The sequence below is a fragment of the Strigops habroptila genome, chromosome 2 (genome assembly GCF_004027225.2).
Source record: "Strigops habroptila isolate Jane chromosome 2, bStrHab1.2.pri, whole genome shotgun sequence".
Lineage (NCBI taxonomy): Eukaryota > Metazoa > Chordata > Aves > Psittaciformes > Psittacidae > Strigops > Strigops habroptila.
In genome coordinates, this window is record NC_044278.2 from 32,919,493 (window position 1) to 32,941,355 (window position 21,863).

The 21,863-nt window shown below is 43.0% G+C and overlaps 1 protein-coding gene across 1 annotated transcript in view; it reads left to right on the forward strand.

The window, feature by feature from the left end:
* Positions 1-278: 278 nt before the first annotated feature.
* UMODL1 (uromodulin like 1) overlaps positions 279-21,863 on the forward strand; it is a 43,662-nt gene continuing 22,077 nt past the window's right edge. Inside the window, exons 1-11 of the mRNA XM_030477896.2 lie at positions 279-510; positions 7,062-7,223; positions 7,631-7,737; positions 8,535-8,727; positions 9,504-9,644; positions 10,449-10,568; positions 12,322-12,576; positions 14,027-14,139; positions 16,076-16,295; positions 19,604-19,741; positions 20,270-20,998. Coding sequence (XP_030333756.1) covers positions 333-510; positions 7,062-7,223; positions 7,631-7,737; positions 8,535-8,727; positions 9,504-9,644; positions 10,449-10,568; positions 12,322-12,576; positions 14,027-14,139; positions 16,076-16,295; positions 19,604-19,741; positions 20,270-20,998 — 2,356 coding nt within the window. The 5' untranslated portion in view covers positions 279-332. The remainder of the gene's footprint in view (positions 511-7,061; positions 7,224-7,630; positions 7,738-8,534; positions 8,728-9,503; positions 9,645-10,448; positions 10,569-12,321; positions 12,577-14,026; positions 14,140-16,075; positions 16,296-19,603; positions 19,742-20,269; positions 20,999-21,863) is intronic.

The following is a 21,863-nucleotide window of genomic DNA, read 5'->3' on the forward strand; positions in this document are numbered from 1 at the left end:
AGCTCTTTGAATTTTCTGCTGATCTGCATCCTTTTATGACTGAAGTGATGCCTATGACAAGCAGTCACTACTAATTCTTTCTTCCATCCATTTTCTGAAGTGATGTTCTTCCTAACATCAGCCTTACTGGAAATCATTCATCTGTGTAGACTCTGTCACTGCTTTATCATAACAGTATTTTTAACTAGATACTGCAGGGAACTTACACTCTGGGGTAACAAGTTAGTGCTGACCCCTTTCTTCCTGTCTTTTTTTTTTGCTCCCTAGAAAAAGGCCTTTCTTTGCTAGGATACCATCTGTGTAACTATAGCCTGACCAGAAATGTGGTTAAAATGGTTGCTTACCGAAAGTCCTATGAGAAAAGCACTTCCTGTGGAGGATGGATACCGTGGATGGTGTGTCCCCGGACATACTATAAAACGCAGTATCATACTGTTGAAGTCCCTGAAACCATCGCTCTTACAGATTGCTGTGAAGGATATGAACAAGTTGGACTCTACTGCTCTTTGGGTAAGTTTTAGTCAGATTCAGAGTTGAAATAAATGATGGAAGAGGATTCACCTGAACTGAGAGACTTAAAGACTTAATTCAGTTCTGGACAATAAGTTCCTGTCCACTGAAGTGATTGAGTCTGCAAAAATCTGCAGTAAACTTGGTCCTACATGGTAAAGAGTAGACATGAAAGACTAATGCTCCTAATTCTTGTTCTTTGCCACCCCTAGCCACAAATCCACTGAAGTTCCAGGTAAGCATGAAGAAGAGAGCTACTTGCTACCCCTACAAGAGCTCACTACTTGTCCCGGTTCATGCCAATATCTGTGGCCAAGTGCAGTAACTCATGCAGCCTTACCGGGTGCTGTGCCTGCTCTGGGTGTGCTTGCATTTACAACTGGAGCTTTACTCTCAAAAGTAATTCAGGATGCACTTAGGATAACATCTCCTTTGTTTTTGGGCAGGGTCAGTTCTCAGGATGCAAATCCAATTTTGGTATTAATGTAAAACAACCTGTGGCCTCATGGCAAGCTACTACCAACTGCTTTCTAATTAACACTCCATTAAGGCTCATTTTCTCAGGGCTTCCAAGGGCTATGTTGGAGGTCTGGAAACTGATGAAAGTTTTGGTGGATCTGATTAACTAACTTCTGAGTTTTAACAAGATTCTACTCAGGAAGACTTAATCATCCTTGACTCAACTCAAGATGGAAGCTTTTTCTCCTTCCCACATCAGGGCTACCAGTTGTCAATAAGAAATTACCAGTTTTAGCAGAACTTGAGATGTAGATGGAAGGGATTCCTTGCGGAAAATGACCTTTTTTTTTTTTTTTTCCTTTTCCAAATGGATAAAGCCACATGCTTTTAAGCTGAACAGGAATTTCGGGTTAGCTAGGCCAAGATTGGACTGTTCCAGCATCCCAAAAAGTTCTGCAGGACATAATTTTGTCTCCTATTTTTGGTATGACATTGCATTTTCTCCATTTCCCCTTTTCAAGTTATGGTTCTGGTACTCATAGTCACATCACTGTAACAGGAGATTGAAAATGAAAGGTCCTATTGCAGCCCTGGCCCTTGCTTTGGGTCATAAGACTTTTGTGGCTCAGATCTGTGGGAATGTCCCTGAACCCACTACTGCATCAGATCATATAACGTGACATGAGAGGGTATGAGCCATATGTCTTGTCATGGGATCTGTCCAGAACAATGTGTTCATCCTACTTTTAAGTTGTTTCAGAGCACTGGAAAATGAATCTCCAAAGAACTTTTGCCGGGCATTTTTTCAAGTTACTGTAGAATATTGTGTCCCACAGGAAAATGCTTATAACAGAAAGATGGGAAGACAGAAGCGGTCATTGTACTTTATTTGTTATTAAAATGATTTGCTAGAGAAAAGAAATGAAAGCATAATTAGATACACATCATTGTTAACGTATTGTATCCAGCCAAATAACTGTGTCATCTAAATGCTGAAGAGTCACTAGCTAGTTACGGTTGTCTCTATTTTCACATGAAACTCTATGAGCTATCATGATTTTCGAGGTGTTTCAGAGCCTCTGAAAAACAAGACCATCTTCTTGGGTGGAAAAAAAAAGGCATCCTGGCAACACTTAAAGTATTTTTTCCCAGTATAATTCTATGCCTTTTAAAAGCATCTGCATGGATATTTTAGGCTTGATAGTGGTTGATGAGCTTGTTTCATCTAACATTAACAAATCTGTACGTCTGTAAAGCTTAGCTGCAGCATTTCTGCTCTGCCCTTGCCACATTGTTGTTGGGCATTCTGGGCAGACTTGTCTATGAAATACTGTGGTCACCTTGACTGCTTTTCCTGTCAAAGTTAATTTGGGAATATTTTAAACCATAGAAGCATTTGTATGGATTCTATGTGATTTCTGTGTTTACGTTATTCCGGTATCTTCGCTTTTCAGGGCATTAGTCATAAATTCTATGAATGGTAATGCACTGTCTAGACACAGTCTTAAATAAATGATGAGAAGAAAAACTGGCACTGCTGAAATCACTGCACGGCATGCTGTTGAACTACTGTTATTTTCTCTTGACGTTATCCGTTCTGGCATGCTCTCTATCCTGCTAGGAGTGGAAAGGTTTCCATGACCTCTCACAGCAACCTGCTCCTGGCTGCTCCCCACCTTTTCTTCCTAGAAGGAAACATTTACTCCTGCCTGGTATATGGCAGGCCCCACTTTTCTTATTTCTTTACTGTTGGGAAAAAATATCTAGGTCATTAGTCCAGTTACTCTGGTAGTTCTTGCTATTTGCCTGTCAATCCGTTAGAATAGTATTACACATGCACACAAACAACTTTTTAAAATAAAAATTGAACAGAAGTATATAAAGTTAGGAAGTACTAGAATTAATTTTAAAGGTAGAATTAAATAGGACAACCTTTGTTTCCTCTCCTTGTGCCTATGCATGCAGATTAGTAAACTCTTTTAATTAACTGATCTGGCACTGTGTTGCTTGTTTATCATGTCTTTAGGTGAACCTTGGGGCGATTCACATACAGCAATTTGTCCTCACAAAGGCTGTGGGAAGGGAGAGAGGTTCTCTGTCTTTCACAGCTGGGCAACTACCTGCAGAGAAACTGAGACCAAACAATTTCGTGTGCCCACGTTCAGACACCTATGGTGTGGTTTTAATTTTTTATTAAATTTATTTTGATTTCCATTTTCAGAGTGCTTAGTGCTGCCTTTAACAACTTGTATGGTTGGAGTGCAGACCCTCATGTCCATGGTGACTGTGAGCAGTCGTCCAACTGCTAGGCAGGTCCCAGGGCTGCAGGTCAGTTCCTGGACCTGTGAAGCCCATGGCTCTGACAGGTTGTTATGAGTTTGTTGTACAAAAGTTTCCCAGCATTTTGCAGGATTTTTTATTAGGCAGAGATAGGGTCCAGTTCTCCAGGCTAGTTTCCAGCTGCTTGAATGAATGGTATGGTTACTTCTGGTGACTGATTTGCTGCCCACCTTCCACCTTACTGCAGAAGATGAAAATAGAAAGCTTCCTTATCTGCCGTCCAACCCTGCTTGGTCCCCAGCTAGAGTAAAAGAGTGCATCAGCATGCAATGAAGGCTGGGCTTTAAGCACATATATACAAAATACCTTGAAATAAGAAGGCCCAGACAACTTGTATCCTGGAGTTTCATGACTTCAGAGTACTTGATTTGCAATGTTAAGGCCATGCGTTAAACACAGTATGCTTTGTGTGCATAACTTCCTATGTTTTTCAGGAAAACAACTGTAAAGTAAAAACCCATTTCATTTTAGGTGCCCAAGTAACTTCTCAGAGGGGCTGGGACCTTTTGGAGCCTGCGTGCAGATGTTCTCATGCTGAGTCTCACCAGAGCAATGGGGAGCTGTGGCACAGCTGTCCCCCCTGCTTGGGCAGTGGTGTCACCAGGGACATGAGACCAGCACTGCAGCATCAGCCTGGGGTGGGAAGGTGCCAGAATTCACCCAGCAGCAGATGTCTCTGGCTGCCCTGCAGTTTGGGTCCCTTGTGTCCCGCAGCAGCTGCAGGAGTGGGATTACGGGTGTCTCTGCCTATGGGGTCTGCTTATGGGCGTCCTGCCAAGGAATTGTCTTGTCCTTTTTTGAGCCCACTGAAGCTGTCTGTCTCCACATGCCTTGTGCCAACAAATTGCAGAAGTTCACTCCCATTTGGGTAAAGAAGTGTGTACTTTCACCCATTTTATTACTGTGGGCTATGGTGGATATCAGATTCACTTTCACCTTTCATCCCTGCCTTTGGGATTTTGTAAATCTCAATCACATCCCCTTCAGCCTTCCCCTCTACACAGCAAAAAGTCCCAGCCTTTTTAGTAATCTTTCCTTGCAAGTTATCTGCTTCACTCAGTTACTCACCTCATGCCTCTCATGACTTCATTAACCCCACGGGTTCAGGGGTTAACGCAGTCATCCATTAGCCCCCTGAGTTCTATCCGAGCTGCAGGCTCACCATGGGTTCCTGCCTGCTCTCCACTGATTGCCAATGTGAGCACCAACTGGGGAGAGCACATGGCATGGTTATACTAGCAGGATGAACCCACCGGAGGTGGCAGTGGCTAGATTTCATTAAATTTCCTCTGAGCATGTGCAGACTGTTTTTGTGCTTCTAAGACTGTGTTCCCCCAATGTCCAACAGCTGTGTCCTTGCTGAATTTCAGGCCATGGCTCCTGAATATGTCCTAGTGAATGATATGGCTTTTCATAGGGAAGAGTGTTAAATATTTGTCAGATGCTGGCACAGCACATCCAGGCGCTGCCCTCCATCCCAATTAACCCCTGGACAGGCAATCAGGATGGAAAACATCGAACTGAGCCGGTTAAGTCTAGCAGTGCTCAGAGACCCTGTAAACAGGGTCATATGTTGAAAACTACCAGTCTGCCTTTTTAACAGGCTTTACCAGGAGCCCTTTCTCTAACCTCACGGATTTGTCTCCACCTTCTGATGCCTGAGATGAGTGCAGGGTGTTGGTCCCAGGCTCTGCTGCACCCTCTGGATGAAACCTGTCCCTTCCAGGTGCAAGGAGAAAGAGGAAGGGGGTTACGGCTCAGCTAATGGTGTTCCTCAGCATCTATTTCCTGGGATATCCACCCGTCCTGCGGTCACAGCATACCCGGTGGCTTCCGTGCAGGCAGGCTGGTAACTGACCTTTCATTGCTAAGCACTGGGTGCTACATTTCTGCTTATGTACATTTATGCAGTTAACAGAGGAGAAAAGCTTGTACTTTATCCAACTGACAGAGGAGCTGGCTGGCTTGTTTTCCAGTGCTGGCACTGTTGCTTGGTAGGTGACTGTCCCAAATGTGATTGAAGTGGAGAGCATAAATTGAATTTCAAAGTGCATCTGGCACAATTAGGCAGAAATGTGATGTGAATCTGTTTCCGCTGATGCGAAAATGATGACCTTTTGATTTTAGACAAATGGCTAGTGTGGCACTCAGCCAGGATTCAATAGTGTTTTCTGAGATTGCATGTGACTCATTAAACCTTTTACACTGCAGTTAAACATGCCAAAAAAAAAAAAAAAGACCTAGGTGGAAAAAAGCTGCTTTGAACCTCAAACCTGCTTGAACTGCACCAGAACCTCAGAGCCAGAGGAATTTATATGTTTCGGCCCAGCTTACCAAGATCCACCTGGTTTGAATAGTAAGGAGCACTGGTGATGTACTAATACAGCAAAATGCCTTGGCGTTCATGTCTGTGCAAGCTCCCAGTGTGAGAGGCTGCTTAGCCTCCCTGCTCAGGAGGCTGGGATGCAGCAATCGCATGAGACTGGGAGTGTGTCAGAGACTCATCTAAGGGCAACTGAGGCCATATCACACCTTATTGTGTCTTTAGAAATCAGGAAGAGGCTTTCTAGTAGTAGAACCTGTTTGGGGGAACAATCCATAATGTCAGCAATCCATAATGTCAGCCCCAGAGCCAGAAGCAAAGTTTTCTGGTCCATGCTGGGAGGCAGAATAGGACTGCTGGGGCTTGCTGGACCCAGAAGTAACTTGAGTAAGGTTGCATGGGTTTGATTTTCCCCCATCCTCCTACTGCAAACCCAGGCCTCTGATTCAAAATGATTTTTGGTGGCAGAGTTGGTCATGGGGAAGGTTAAGGAGGGCAATTATTTACATTTTCATTTTTCTCCTGGCTGACTTTATTTGCCCAGTTCAAGAGTTTGTAGGACCAAAAATCTGTAGGCACAAAATAAATGGAAAAGAGAAATCTTTTAGGTGGATTGGAAAGGCCAGAGCTGAGCATTGCTTGGAGCTATGTTTAAGAGTGTGGGTGAAAGTAATGTTTGTAGAGCTTGGAAATATTTTCTCTTTTCCTGTGGAGAAGAGTATGTGCTGCCATTGAACCAGGACCACTGCCTGCCCTTGGCTTGGGAAACAGCAACCTTCTGCCATAGCTGCCCTCTCCACAAGGCTGTCCAGTGTGGGCTATTGACATCCCGGGGTGGCTGGCTGATACAGAGCAAGTGCTGCCAGGCTGCAGACCTCAAGCTCAGTTCTGCTCTCCTGGCCCTCTGTGTAACCCAGTCAAGTGCACCTGAGAACAGCATTGTGTTTCCACTCTCATTTTCGATTACTACAACTAATGGTTAACTTTGCTGCAGGAAAAGATTAAATGAAAACTACTGATTTCTAGCTCAGACATTGCCTGTTTCCTTTGCTCATTATATATTATTTGTATTAGTCATAGCTGACATCGGGTGCATTTTCTGTTTTGCAGTGCTTCTACTGTCATCACATTTAGAAACATTCTCTCTCGCTCTTCCCTGCCCACCCCCCATCTATCCATCATTATCAATGGAAAATTATAAATTCAAAATTTATGGAACAGAAATTTCATGATCAAGAGAGAAACCTGAGAACATTCACACTCTTGAAATGAAATAATGGTATTTTAGGCTGCTATTTTCTCCCCATGAAAACCTCAGAACAGACGCACTTCTAAAATGAGGGGGAGGTGTTTGATATAAATTCAATTGCACAGTTTTATGGAAACATTTTTCTGTATTTTTGTTCTCATAAATGTTTTCGTTACTTAGCACTCAATAGATCCAGTGTATTTGCCTCAAGACCTGGTGCTTGCCCAATGGAGAATATGGAAACATCTGATTATCCTTGCACTTTCGATACTGAATGTCCAGGGCTTAAAAAATGCTGCAACTCTTCCAAAGGAGCAGGCTGTGTGGATCCAGTGCCAGAGGGTATGTTACTGATAAATTCAAGACTGCTCCTAATAGAAATATGTGTAAGTTTTCCTTCTGAGGGTGCGAGTGGGCAGGAAAACTGTTACCATAGCTCTCCATAAAACAAATACAGGAAGCTGCTTCGGATCAATTCCAGGATGTTCAGCTTCAGTACTTGCACCCATGAGCACTGAATGGTGTGTGGGTGCTCAGGGTCCAGAGGACCTTCCCTGGCTTCTTCTCCTTCATTGGCACTGCTGCTTGCAGCATATGGCAGACAAGGCCGTAGATGATGGCTGTGCGTGGGCTCTTCATATTTGCCAAGTTAAAGCTTGCTTTGGTTTCCTAGAGCCCTCCTATAGCTCTGTCGCTTTCTATAGCATCAGACCCCAGATGACTTGGCTGTTTTCATTTGTACGCTTCAGGAAGAACATTCTGGTACAACGTGACAGTGCTTGTGAAAATGGATTTTAATGAATTAATCATAGTGGATTCCCATCTTCTGAATCATTCACGCCTTTTGCACTCCATGGTATGTACAAACATAAACGCTCCCCTGTGTTGCTTGTTTCATCCACATTTCTGTCACTCAGTAACCACCACTTGCTTCATAGTCCTCTGTGCCGGGCAAAACCTTGCCAGCTAGTCGCTCCTGCTTTGTTCTGCCAGATCAGGGGTATTTTGCCCTAATTTATTCCTGATTACTGAATGTCAGCTGCACCCTCAAGCAGCTAAAATAACATTGATTTATCAGCTTATTTAGGAAATTTTTCAGGTCTCTTCCAAGGGCAATTTAGAGACATTCTGAAACACAGGGGTTTTCCCTGCCTACGTGATGCTTGCTCCGGCTCTGGCTCAGTTCGGTTTTCGGTCTATGACCGACTGGCTCTGGATTTCAAGACATGCAAAGCATGATTTGACCAAGGGAGTTTTGAGTTAAACCTTTCAAGAGACAAATCTGATCTATGGCACTGGGACCTACAGGGCGGGTGGTATCAGCAGTGCCAGAAGTTCTGCTGTGAAAACCCAGGATTACAGCAGGGGAGTGTGTCTGGGTCAGTGGTGTTTCATCGTTATTCTTGCCACAGAAGCAAGCCTGAGGGAGATGACAAGGTGCTGCTTTTGACCTACAACCAAGCTCATGTGCATGGATTAGCAGTGGCCATGACAGCAATGCTTGCAGGGCCATGCAACAGCAGCATAGCATGTATTTCCCTACCCTTGACATGACAGATAGGAAGAGTCCGAGGCAATCAAGAAAAAACACAGCCCTTACAGAGGTGTGAGAAAAGAACGAGATACTGAAGGGTTTGTGTCCTTGTTTTCCAGATTACTGGTGCATTAGAGCCCTTGAATGCATCCGTGCACCATATTCAGAGTAACCATGCAGAAGTATATGCTGGGACAGTGGCCTCCCAGGTTCTCATTGGACTGCATCAACCAGCTCCGCTCATGCAGGTTTCTTCTTCCTTGAAGGACATCGTGAAGCGCACGTATGAAGTGATTGATACAGAAGTACAAGGTTATTTATTATAATCCTGTGATGGAGGGGAACTTTTTTAGGGCATTTCATCCCTCTTCACTTGGGGTTTCATCTATATGACTCTCCATTTACTTTCAAATATAGTACAGCAGATGTTGTAAACTTTGTAAATATGGCCCTAACCTTTCCATTGTAGGAAGGAGAAGCTTGTAGTTAATAATTACTTTGGAGAAAATATTTGAAGGGGAATATTCCTGATTCCTCAATTAAATTTATTTTCTCCTAACAGCATCTTCAGAGGAAAAAGCAAAGATGCCCGTATTTGTAGCACAATCATTAGCTGTATTAAACAGGCTCTTAAAAAAAGTGTTTTCTTGGGAAGCAGATATACTCTGTTTTTAGGGATGTTTAGGAAGTTGTATTTATAGTCTGTTAATTACTGTGGCATATTATTACTTACTTTTTAAATGTTAGGTAAATAATTTAAATATATTCAGTTTAAATTATTTTAATCTACTTACTACTATGTAGTTATCTGGACATTTTCACTCCTGAAATACATCAATAAGCACCATTGTCATCACTTCTTATTCTGTGTTTACTTTGGAAAACTCAGCCCAACTTTCAGAGAAATCACTCTTTCAGGGAAGGGCAGCATTCTAATTTCATTGCTCCCATATACATCCAGAATTGCTTCAGCAGAGTTACTGCGGATTTACTCTGAATTTATCATATCCAGACCCTGGTGTACACACGTTGTAGATCAGTCTTGATGCTGCTATCAATATTTGTGCAAGGTGTGTTCCTCTTCTTAGATGTCAATGAATGTTCCTATGCTGAATTCAATGCTTGTCCTGAGAAGAACACCTGCGTAAATCTGGAGGGTTATTACAGCTGTGAACCTCAGCATGGACATGCAGATGTCATTCCTCACCAGCCAAGCGGAAGAAGGGAAGGTAAGAAACATAGGTCTCACCTTGGGAAATACCGAGAATGTTTCTGCAGGACTTTGTGGTCTATCTCAGGCATCACCTGCCAGGCAAAGATTTCTGGAGCATAAAGTGCCCCTTCTCCCCCTGTTGGGAGTAAATGCCACATCAGCCAGCTGTTAGCTATTCCTGATTGAAATGCAGTGTATTTGTTTCACGGTTTCTTGCTGTTTCTCTATCTCACTCTCAGCTGTCCTCACCCACCTGCCAACATCTGATCTCACCCACCTGCCAAAACCTCTAGTTTCAGACCCAGTTGTGAGTACAACTCCTCAGCTTCCTGGGAAAATACAATCAATGACACTATTTGTCCACAAAGTCTCCTTCCGATTTTGACTGTGTGACTGCAGCCAGGACTCAATGGTATAATCCTACCCTGTGCTGCTGCATTGTCACTGAGTCCTCTGTTGGAGGCAGACAGTTTGGCAATGGGTGAAATAATACTTTGCAGTACCAGTTCAGCAAAATATAGAGGCACGTGCTTAGATCCCACAGACATCAATGGGCCTGGTAATAGGCTTTAAGTTAATGAGATAAATAAGTGCTTGCAGATCCAATGCCTTAGTTAGAAAATAATTTTACAATCCTCTAATCTCAAAAATAAGATAATGTATTACTTTATGCTTTCGTGATACGATAATACGTTTATTTTAATTTCTATTTCTATTACATCTATTGCTGCTTTTCAGCTGCAGAAAGCATGAATGGTATTATTTTGTATTTGCTTTGTTAGGAATATTGTAACTCTTTGATAATGCTATTTTCTCCTAGGCATGACAGCATCTACTCCAAATTCAGCGTTAGAACCTGTTAACACCAGCAGTAGCTCTGCTCCTGTAAGCGATTCGAGGCCCTCGTCCATAACTAACCAATCTACAGATACTGGGTGCTGTAAGTAACCTTGAATTTGCATGAATATTGTCTTGCTCTTAATTCAGCCACTATTTGATCCTATGTTCCTGGGACTGGTTGAGTTACAGAGGGGTGTTCACAGAAGCTGGTAATAGTTTTGGAGTGAATCTCTACCTACGGAAATGGAGAGAGGCTTCCCCAATGGGACGTTCAGATCAAGGGCTGTGGTGCTGTGAATTGACTGCTGGAGAAGCCCCACTGTTATTCCCATGGCTACTGAAGGGAACTGGCCTTCTGGAAGTGGAGATGGATGCACTGGGCTTCTTGAGCTATCTATGCCTGGTGAGCCATTCAAATGCAGGTCCCACCACAGCACTTGTACCAGATAATCCTCCAGCACAAGAAGCATGCCAGTGAGGGCTGTGTGGGGCCAGCATCACTCACTCACTCATCCTGGACCCTGTCACTGCATATCCCAGGCTTGTCCTGGAACATGGTCTGGGAGGATCTGCTACCAACCAACCACAGGAGCTCCCACTAGCCACAGCCAGCAGGATGCGGGCCTCTTGCTTTTGAGTCTGTGAAGATGTTGGTGGGGGACATGAGTCAGGGAGGTTGGCTACAGCTGTGCTACACTGGAGTTAGCCTTTGTGAATACTCTTCCTGCTATACATTATACCTGTCTGAAGGACTGATGGGAATAAACCCCTGTAGATTTGTCTTTATATGGGCGACTTCAGCCCTTTCAGGCAAGCGTTATCACAAACCTTTCGTACAACACCCTGTTCTTCTTATGGGTGGAAATAGCTGTAAGTAGTTATTTTCCTAATTCAGAGAGACAGGCTGGATATTCTTGATCTTCATCCACAACTTCTGATCTAAGCTGAAGCTAGAGGAATTAAACTGAAGTCTCTCTAGTACTGGGGCAGTATGGCTTTGGGGGTGGTTGGCAGCCACCTGCCTCAGAGTCATGGAAACAACTGTGTTCTATTGAAACAATTGAAGAAAACAAACTTTTTTCTCAGGTTAATCATTAGCATGAAAGAATTGAGGTTGTGCAGCAGCATGCCATGGTCTCTAGGTTAGTGTGGGGGATGATGTTCATCTCGCCTGACCCCAGCTGTCTACAGGACACGTGTAGAGTCTGGGCTCTCTCTCTGGTTAGTAGAGACGGACTGGATCTGCTGGAGGGCAACTAATCCTACACAATTTAGGCACCACCTCCTCCTTCAAGGGGAGGAATCATCTCTGAAGGGTCGTGTCTTTTCCCATTGACATGACAGTGATTGCGCTGGACTAGAGTAGCATAAATAGGTGAAATGCTGCCTGCTGCTCTGTCCCCAGCCTCTATAAGCTCGGAGCTGTGGGGTTTCTCCAGGCATAAATCAAGGCAGCCTTTGCCTGAAGAGGTGCATTTTTATGATTAAAGTGACAAGAAACAAAGAAGGTGTCAATTTTTGTAGAGTACACAGATTCACTATTCCAAACTTATCCCTGTTGCTTGAACCTGTAGCTCTCTGGCTGATTGTCAGTGTTACTAGAGATCCAATACAAATACTTACAGTAAAAGGAAATAAAAAGAGTAAGCACCAAATTAATCACTCCAGTGGGATGGTTTATGAATGAACGGACCTGATAGTGTGAGAGGAGAAGGTTCTGTCCCAATGTAATGTAAAGAGGAGCTTCCCCTATTGATTATCGAAGAGCTTTTCTGTAATGGATTTACAATAGGACAATACTTTAAAGATTAAATGTTCATTTTTCTTGATGACTCTTCTTGGGACTGCAATAGATCCCTCTACAGTTAGAAACCACCGAGTCTTCAGCGTTAACAGCAGCGGTTTTGAAATGTCCTGGCATATCACTTCTACTCTGAACCATACTTTCCAAGTTCAAGTGTTCAAGGGCAAAGAGATTGTACAGAACCTGAAGACAGAGGAAATGAAAATGGATGTGTCTCAACTGGAAGCAGGTGTGATGTATTCAGTAGAGATCAGCTATGAAACCTGTGGCAAAACCAGCATCTCTCGTCAAAATGTTAAAACAGGTAAAAATAGCCACTTTAAAATACACACACATTCTCTCTTCCCTTCTCCCCCCTCCATTCACTTGCAGCTCAGCAATGATCCATTGGGTCCTCCTTGAACTCCATTTCCCACCTTCCCACCTCCTTCAGCACTTTTTGTGTCCTCTACCTTAGTATTTGTGCAACCTGGACTGCCAGGCAGCAGAGCTCTGGCCTTAGTTGATAAAGCAGTGCTGGAGCTGGTTTAGGCTATTACAGATATCAGACTAAGCCAGAACGCTTTCGTGTGTTTGTGCCTGACACTGCATTCTGTTGCACCCACCTCCCACCAAGCCCTGGTTTTGCCAGTTGATGGCTGTGGCCAGTGAGAAATCCAGTCAACTGGTTTCTCAAGGGCTCAGCTGAGCTAACAAGAGTGCCTAGAGGAAGGCCAGATTCAGCTGAATATTTGTGAGTGACCAGGATTAAAGGGAATAACAAGGGCTGTGTAAGAAAGCTTGCAGAATACCTGGATAATTTTGTTCAATTAGCTCATGCTTCTAGCAACCTGAGATCCTAGTGTGTTGATCAAACATACTTTTGCTTTTCCTTTATCCTTAAATTATTTCCTAAGCCTTCATGGAAATAAAGAAATAAACCTCTCCCCATTGTCTTCCAGAAGCAGGCAGTGAGCTGTTTAATACTGGCCACAGTGAGAATGCTGCTGTTTATATTTATCCATAAAAGCCTTCCCTTTGATCAGATTAAGGGTGACTCCAGCTTGGGTCAGAAGGAAATTACGCCCTTTCTAAAGGGAAAGTAGGAGGTCTAGTGGTTATGGAAACAGGGGAGTGAACTTCAGGGTATGAAGTTGGAGCCCTTGAGAAAAATAGTAGCTATTAAAATAAAAGTTTTGCAAAGATCAGTTCAAAGAGTAACAGCCTGAGATTGTTTTTATAGGTTAAAGTAGCTATAGATTCCTTGGCTCGTGGTTTTGGTTCATGTGCTCTGTATGCTATCTGTCAGGGCTCACCAGACAGAGAGGTGGCATGCACTGTTTTTGTTGTTATTTTCGGTTGAAGAATGTATTCACTATATCCATACTACCGAGATCAGGAAAAAAAAAAAAATATTGTGACTGGTGGTCCAGCGATGAGCTCAGAGGCAATTCAACCCTGGATGTAACTCAAACGCAGGAGTTATGTAGGGTCAGGACCACGAGGGTGTATGTATACCCAGTTCTCACGCAGTTCTAATTGGGCACCTAAATATCTTTATAGACCTAATGTAAGTGCATCTCCTCAATGCACTTCTAAATAAGAAGCTTGTAGTAGAATATTTGCTTTATTTCCTTAGTTTAATACCAAACTCTCTCAATCTTCTCCTCACCTTCTCCCTCCATCATCTGAGATTTTGGTCTGTTTGCTCAGTTTTGACTGAATCCTTTCATCTTCTGCTTTGTCACTATGATTTTTAATATTATGTCCTACAGAGGCCAAGATGTTTGGTGTTACTCTGAGGATTCTCAACTACAACTTCACTGATGATTTCAAGAATTCCAGCAGCTCAGCATACGAAGAATTTACAAGACTGCTGCTTACGGAGGTAATGCTAAAATATCTGTGGGTAATATATATAAATGTTTATATATATATGTATATACTTTAAATTTGGAATTTATTTAATGTAATAGAGAATTTTATGCCTGGCTGAAATACCCCTTGAAACTGTCACTGTTTCCTGTGAACTTTCTTTATAATTAAATCAAAATTCAGCTGACTAGACAGATCAAACCCTTGGCCTTATTAGCAATAGAGCCAATGAGAATTTTCCCCTACTGAGGAGTAAAACAATTAAAAATGCAGGCATGCAACAGGGACCCTTTCCTTGGATCTATAGTTTGGCAATAAACACACACTAAATTGACTTGAGGCTTTTTAATAGATTATTGAAATTACATTGTTGGCATTCATTTCAGCGCTGTCCTCTGAAGTGTCTGACTGCTCTTAAGAGTCTGTCTTTTTTTAGGAAAAGTGACCGAATCAGGTTTTCTTCTCCAGCCCCACTCATTGCATGCACTCATGTAGCCACTGTCTATGCTCAGGTGTAGTCAGCTAACAAAACTTGAGTCATGAGGCCTATTAGCAGCCCTCAGCTTCCAAAATGGGGGGACATTTCAGACGCAGTAGTCTCTAGTTCTGCTGTAAGAACAGGGCCCATAGAGAGGAATTGGGATCTCCGTCCAAAACAAGACTTTCCTAAACCAAAGGGTGACTCATAAACATTTGTGAATATAAATCTGAGGCAAAAAACCTTTCAAAGGCAGCAGAGACATTTGCTCATGAGAAATTGCAAGTTGAACTTCCTTACATGGCTTTTTTTCCCATCCATAGCTGCAGATTGTTCACTTTTGTTGTGCAGGAGGATTTTTGTGAGTTAATCTTCTCTTAGACTAACAAAGACCTAATTGTCATCATGGGGTAGGGAAGGAAAAGGAGCTTTACCCATCTGTGTTGCTTTTTGCCTCCTGTCTCACTTCCTTTCTTCTCTCTTTTTCTTGCTTCCCTACCCTGATGTCAGCTTAGACCGGTTAAACATCTTGATTGGAGTAATTTTTAGAGCAAGCTGTGACTGAATGGGAGCAAAGCTGTGCTGATTAATGACTCTGCACTGTGTGCTCAAAGGCATGCTTTGAGGTGTATATAGGAACAAAAGGCTCAAGCAAAGAGATGCCTTCTAGAGATGGAAGGTAAAACTGCCAGCTCCTGCACAGCTCAAATGTTGACAGCAGTATGCCAGCTTTAATCTTCAAAGTAACCATTTGGTCAACTGATGTGTCTACTTACTGGTTTGGTAATCGACCATGATGTAATTGTGATATTGCCTTGAAGCTGGGCTGTATCAAAGACATTTTCTTGAAGTTATACCCTCCATTTTTCTCATCTATCATCCTGAGATTTCTTTATAATTGGACTCAGCTGCAAGCTGGACTTGGACTGGTGAGTTTCAAACACTCCCTGAGAGCTAAAGCTATGCCCATACTGGTAAATGAAACATTTCTTGAACCATTGCCTGGCACTAACACCATCCGGCACAAACCAGACTCCCAGAGTCTGGTGCAGAGTGCAGAGCTGAATGTATAGGAGGCTTGGGACAAAAAGCTTACATGACATACAGATCTAACATCAAGGGTCTGATGCATGCAGACTTACTAGGCCAATTCAGCTGTGATGCTGGTAAGCAGGGGCAGAAGGTATTCTGCTCCCTTGAGCCAGAATTAGATTTGGTTTGTAAGAAAGACCAGTGGTCAGATGGGTACCATTTCCAAGGGTACCTAGGTGCACCAAGGAGAGCCACACTTCTCTGTGCCTCAGTAATCTCTAAAAAGTAAGATTTCTGGAACTCTTTGACTTTTTCTTTTTACAATATTTTCCATGTTGTGCATATATAAATCTTTGAAATGGTACCACCGTAGTTCAGTTTCAAAAGGAGCTATTCCTTTTGAGTTCCTAATCACTGATGTGTCTCTCCCTTTGCTCAGGTTGAAAATTCATTTCCACCCAACATTTCTGCTTTATACAAATCTGGGAAGCTGAAAATGCAGGTGGAATCTCTGCAAGCTGGAAGCATCATTGTGAGGCTCAGAATCACTGTGCAGGATCCCGAGTTTCCAGTTGATGCCTCCACATTTGCCCCAGTGTTTTCTTACCTGCACAATGGCTCAGTGCTTTTGGTGGATCAGCAAAACACTGCAGTAGAAGGTAATTACTTATTTCTTTTTACAAGAAAACAGGGTCCATATTTTGATGGTGCACAGTATCACCAGCATTCTTCATGAAAAGTACTTTGTAGGGAGATAAAGTACATGGTTTGTTGGAAGGAAAACCATGATGTGAGAACTCCTCTGTGGGCTTTTATCCATAAGCTCAGAAGGGGTTGGAAGAAGCAACATTGGCTGTCTCTAGGTACCTGCAGGCACTGCTGTCCTCCACTGTGTTTAAGGAGGAGTGGAGCTTTTGGTTTCCTTATTATTTTTCCTCCTTTTCCTCTTTGTGAGCAGTTGGAAGTTTGCCATATCTTTCTTGCACTGAACTGCAGATAGGATTACTGTGGAATATTTGTAGCCTTTACACACACATGGCCTCTAGACAGTTTTGTGCTTCAGAGCTGTGGGGCTGTATTTGGGCTGGGGTTTAAGAAATCTAACATCTTCATTATAGAAATCCAGCCAGAGAAATTCCCAGATGTCCTCTCAGTGAATAGGACTAAAGAAACATGCAAGGAATTTATGTCAAATGAGGCCTTTGTTTGATCTTTGGTAATCACCATTTTTATCTTCAAAGAGCTAAGTTCTGGCTTCAGGTTTCCAGCTGTCAGAGCCAGCCAGAGTTCAGAACGTTGCCAAAGCCAACAGAATGGGTTATTCTTCTGCCCCAGTGTATTGAGCCCCTAAAAGCTTGTTTACTGTGCTCAGGGAAAACTCCCTTTGGAGTTGTAGAACATATGGAGGTAAAGGAGAACAGGACAGGAAAAAGCCCAGAAAAGACAAATTGCGCTTGAAGCCTACAAATATCACAGTGGTGGTGGATACTGAATTGCAAGATCTTGATGTGTGCCAAAATGTTATTGATCCTGGGCCCAAAAGAGTGGTGAGGGAGAAGGCAATAGCTCTGGACTGTTACTTTGATTGCAGAAAACCATATGGGTTCCAGTAGCACCACTCTTAGCGAGGAGCTCAGCCAACTCCTCCTTATGGGGGAGAGAAAAGGGGACTATTTCTTGGCTCTACCGAAACAGGCGTTTTTTTGGTAGAAAATAAAGGAAAGGAGTGAGGCACATGAAGAAGAGTTTTGTATAATGGGATGTTTTACTTCCCGATCCCTGAGAGTCCTGGGACGTGCTCTTTGATAGTAAGCCCCCACAGATCTTCTTGCAGCAGTGGAGCAATGCCACCTGGATCCTCGGTGGAGCCTGGCCACCAAAAGGCTATGTGTTTGGTTTAGTGGCAGTGGCAGAGCAGTGAATTCGACTTTGAAACAGCAAGCATGAGAAGTCAGACGGGATAGCATAACTGAAGGGAGTGGAGCAATTGCATCTTTCTTTGAAGACCCATAAATTATGAAGTTTACTGCCATGGCGAATAGAGACACCAAAATGTCTGTCTATTATGTGAGGCATGGTAGGAAAAGAAAAACAGACGTGTGCTGAGTCAGGCCCAAGATCCATCTAGCATAGTATGATGTCCTCAGTAGCACCCAGGAGCCAAATCCTGGAGAAATTGAAATAAGAACAATACAGCAAGTGTAGATGATGCTTCTCACTAATACTCTCTTAACCACCAGCTGTTTTCTGCTCCAGGACTCACTGAATCCAGGGTGATTTCTTTGGGTTTCTCCCTCTTGGGATCTCCATGAAGTCATGCAAATCTTCACTATCTGCAACATCATTAGTCAAGGAATTTCACAGATTTTTACCCATTGTATTTACCTCTTAAAGATATAATGGGTAATCAGAGCAAGTGACAGTAAGCACTGAGAAAAGAACATAACTCTTTTGGCCTGATGCATGACTGAATGTGGCCATCAGAGGTGAAGGAATTTGCTTAAAAAGCCATGCTAAGTGATGAGATAGGAAACCCTCAGAGACAGTGGAGCCAGTGAACACAAATTATCTGGCAATCAGCACAGGAGCATCTCTCCGATGGTGTTTGAGGGGTCACAATTACTTCATAGCATAGTAAGGCATTAATGAGAGCATTTTCATTGCTGGTGCTTTAGACAATCCTGCATACTTCTGTATTCCCTCTAAGTGGCTTAGGCTGTAACATAATAGGCAGATACTGGCCATAGGCACAAGAAATTGTCTAATGGAAATAATCGTGGATGCAACATTTATCTAATGAAGAAGAAAAGAGAAAGAATGGAAATATTAGCTGAAGGAAGTAAAAGGGGAAGGCTGTCAGCAAGCAGAAAGATGAATGCATGTATGTGCATGCGCAAACCTACTCTGTGCTTTCTGTTTCTAGACTGGGACTTTTCTTTGTTTCAGAGAAATAATCAGTCATTAATCTTCACATGTTTGCAGAACAAGCACTTACAATAATGCATTGTTCAAAACAATTTTCTTGCCTCTGATCAAAATTATTTGTTCGAAGACACAGTTTTCAGTCCAGTTTTCTGCTCTCCCTTGCTCACAGCCCTGGGGCTGTCAAGGTGAGTGCACACAGGGAGGGCTCACATGGGATTCACTGAGATTATTCGTTTCCAAAGCATTTTCTTGGCCTTTGCATGTTTGCTGGAACAGGATGTGAATGGTAATAAAAGACACCACATCTAAATCCCTCAAGAGTGAAGAGACTCAGCAATAAAATACATCTCTATGAGAAGAAGCATCTCTAACTGATTCAGAGCAGCTGAAATTAGACAAAAGGGACACCCTTAGAGCATATTCATACATTGATGAACCAGGATCTCTTTTCTAAGACTACCAGAAAGAGGTCACAGTTTTACAGTATTATCTTTGACAAGAAATCTTCTATAAAAAGCATTTTGCCCTTAGCATTTCTTCTGTTGTGAACTGAAGAGTGCTTCTTGTGGGAGTTACTTGTATTTACCTTTATTTGAGGCAGAAGATTATTTGGATTATGTCTGTATTTAATATTCTATCTACTGGTAGCTAGTGGTAGCAGTTCTATTCATTACCTGATGTATCTGGAGGTATTGAATGCAGAACTTGGTATAATACATGGTTTTGATATAGCTATAGTACAAACCTACAATTTTTTTTTCACTTCAAATATGTGTTTACTTAAAAAAAAATAATTTGAAAGTCTTTACCTGGAGAAAATATTTTTCAGAGTACAAAGACAAAGGTTGATTTTTATGTGAGAGAATAACAACACAGACAGTGTTCTGCATCACTCAGAGCTTGGCTGTCAGGTAAGTGACAAAAAAGGAAAAACACATTCATAAATTCTAAAACTGAAGAAAGGACTACCTCAGGATTATTTCTAGCTTAATGCAGCCAGAAGGGGGGCTATCTGACCAGTGTTCTGGTTTTGGTCTTACAGACTGGGATGAATGTGCTTCTAGTGTGGAGAATGACTGCTCTGTGTTTGCAAAGTGTATCAATTTGATGGGCTCATACATGTGCAGATGCAAGACAGCCATGGATACCAATCCATCCCGACCTGGAAGAAACTGTGAGGGTGAGCAAAAGACTGGCATGTAGTTTCCCTTTGCTGTGAAAGGTTAGAATTTTTTTACCTCTACTTTTATTGCAACTGTATATAGCACACAATGTGTATACAGATGCACCTTTGCAGACTCTGGCTGAAGGCCTATATATGACCTGCCTCCGAACCTTATATGTATCTTCAGGTGAAATCTTTCTGAGATCCTCCTTTGATTAGCCTGCTAACTGACTGCTGAGGAACATAAGGCGTACCTTTTCCTCTTTTGGTATGTTTGTGGCTGATTTCCTCCCACTGTAATGATCCATGGCCTGCCAACAAGAAAAGACCCAGGAATCAAATCTGCTTCTTTGTGTAGGCACAAACCAGGTTCAACATCATAAAAATCACATATGCCACAATGTGTTAACTAAATATCCAAGAACCATTCCTGTAATGCTATTATACATGGCTGAGTGGTCTCAGCCCCATTTTCAGGCCAGACCCTAGTGTGTCGTCATCTTGTTTGAGGTCCTATTTCAATGTGTGTTTGCTGTGTTGCAGGTGGGGTTGTGGACCCTCTCACTGAAACAGTGGCTCCTGAAATAAGAAACAACACAGAGTTTGCTCCTGAAGAAGTAAGCTCTGCAGACCCTGTTTCCCCTGCCACCACAGATACGGTGGCTGCTATACGCTCTGAGGCGAGCACTGCAGTACAACTCCCTCCTGCGCTGCCCCTGGGTGATGAGCAAGCACCCCATGGTCATTCTCCCACCAGTGCTCCTCCAACCCCTTGGAAAAAAGGCCTGACACCACAGATGGACTTCAGCAGGGACAACAGCCCCACAGCCACAGGGGCCACAGTCAGCAAGGAACTAGATATAAGCACAGAGCAGCAGGCAGCTGTAAGTCCATCACAGCAAAGCTCTGTGGCAGAGGCTTCCCCTGGTGCATCGCAGCAGGTGGCTGCTCTCACAAATGCACCTATGGGCACAGTTGGGCAAGAGAAAATCAGTTCGTCATTGCTGGTGTTTCCAAATCAAACAGCTACAACCAGAAGTCACACAGCTTTTGATGTGCCTCAAGCCAACTCTCAAGGTGGCCCCAGTGTCGCTCTGCTGGCCATAGGGGATGCCAGTGTTCCCACTGCCAACACTACTATCAGAGCACATGTAGAGATGGGAAGAGAGAACAGCTCTTGGCCCGAAAAATACTCTGAAGCCCTGGGGTCACCAGCTTTGCCAGGCACCTCTCCAGCTCCCAGCCCAGCGCCAGTTCCAGCCATGGACCGCAGTGAGTATGCGTTTGGCAAGGGCTTGCATGCATAATAATCTGGCTGCATGAAAAGCAAAGCCTCACCCAGGGTCATGAAAGATACACAGCTGGAATAGACCAGGATAAAGGTGTCTGAAACTAGTTTTTCTATGCAAAAATTATTTTCTTGTGTGAATCAGCACTTTTTTTCCTAAATCAGCATATCAAAATAATTCCTCTTTCTGGTAATCTAGCAGTCAGTTTTATAAATTTTTACTCTCAAAATAATATTTATTTGGTTTTAATTCTCAAAGCAGATGAAGCAAATAATACAGTGCACTGAATGTAGCTCATTGAAACGTATGCTGCTTGTACTTTTGCCACACATCTTGGTTTCTCCTGCATACTCTGGCACCAGGGTGCTGCAGCAGCGGCTGCCTATAGACTTACCTTTGAGACCCAGGAAGGCAAAGGACCTGCCTTTCCGTTCCTCTTAGTGGAAGATGGATTAGGCAGAGCCCTGCAAATCCCCTGTAGGGCAGGAGTTGCGTGGAAACCTGAGAGACACTTTTTGAAGAGCTATAATTGAGAGTAACTAGGTTGGCGGGAGGGCTTAATCTGTTTGGGTTTGTGCAGATATATTATGGCTAATCAGGGATTTTTCTGTTGATTGGAGCTGAATCGTATTTCAAGATTAGAGTCAGATTTGGTCTTCAAATTACGGTTTAGTTTGGGGTAGGCTTGTTGCTGTCTCTGCCCGTCACTAAATGTGCTTTTTCTTTAATGTGTTAGTGATACCTATTTCTTCAGGTATCTTTAGGTCAAGTGATACCTGCTTATCTTTATTCTGCTTCTCATGCCATCCACATCTCTCCAATCCCAAAATGCACTCCCCTCTGCTCCT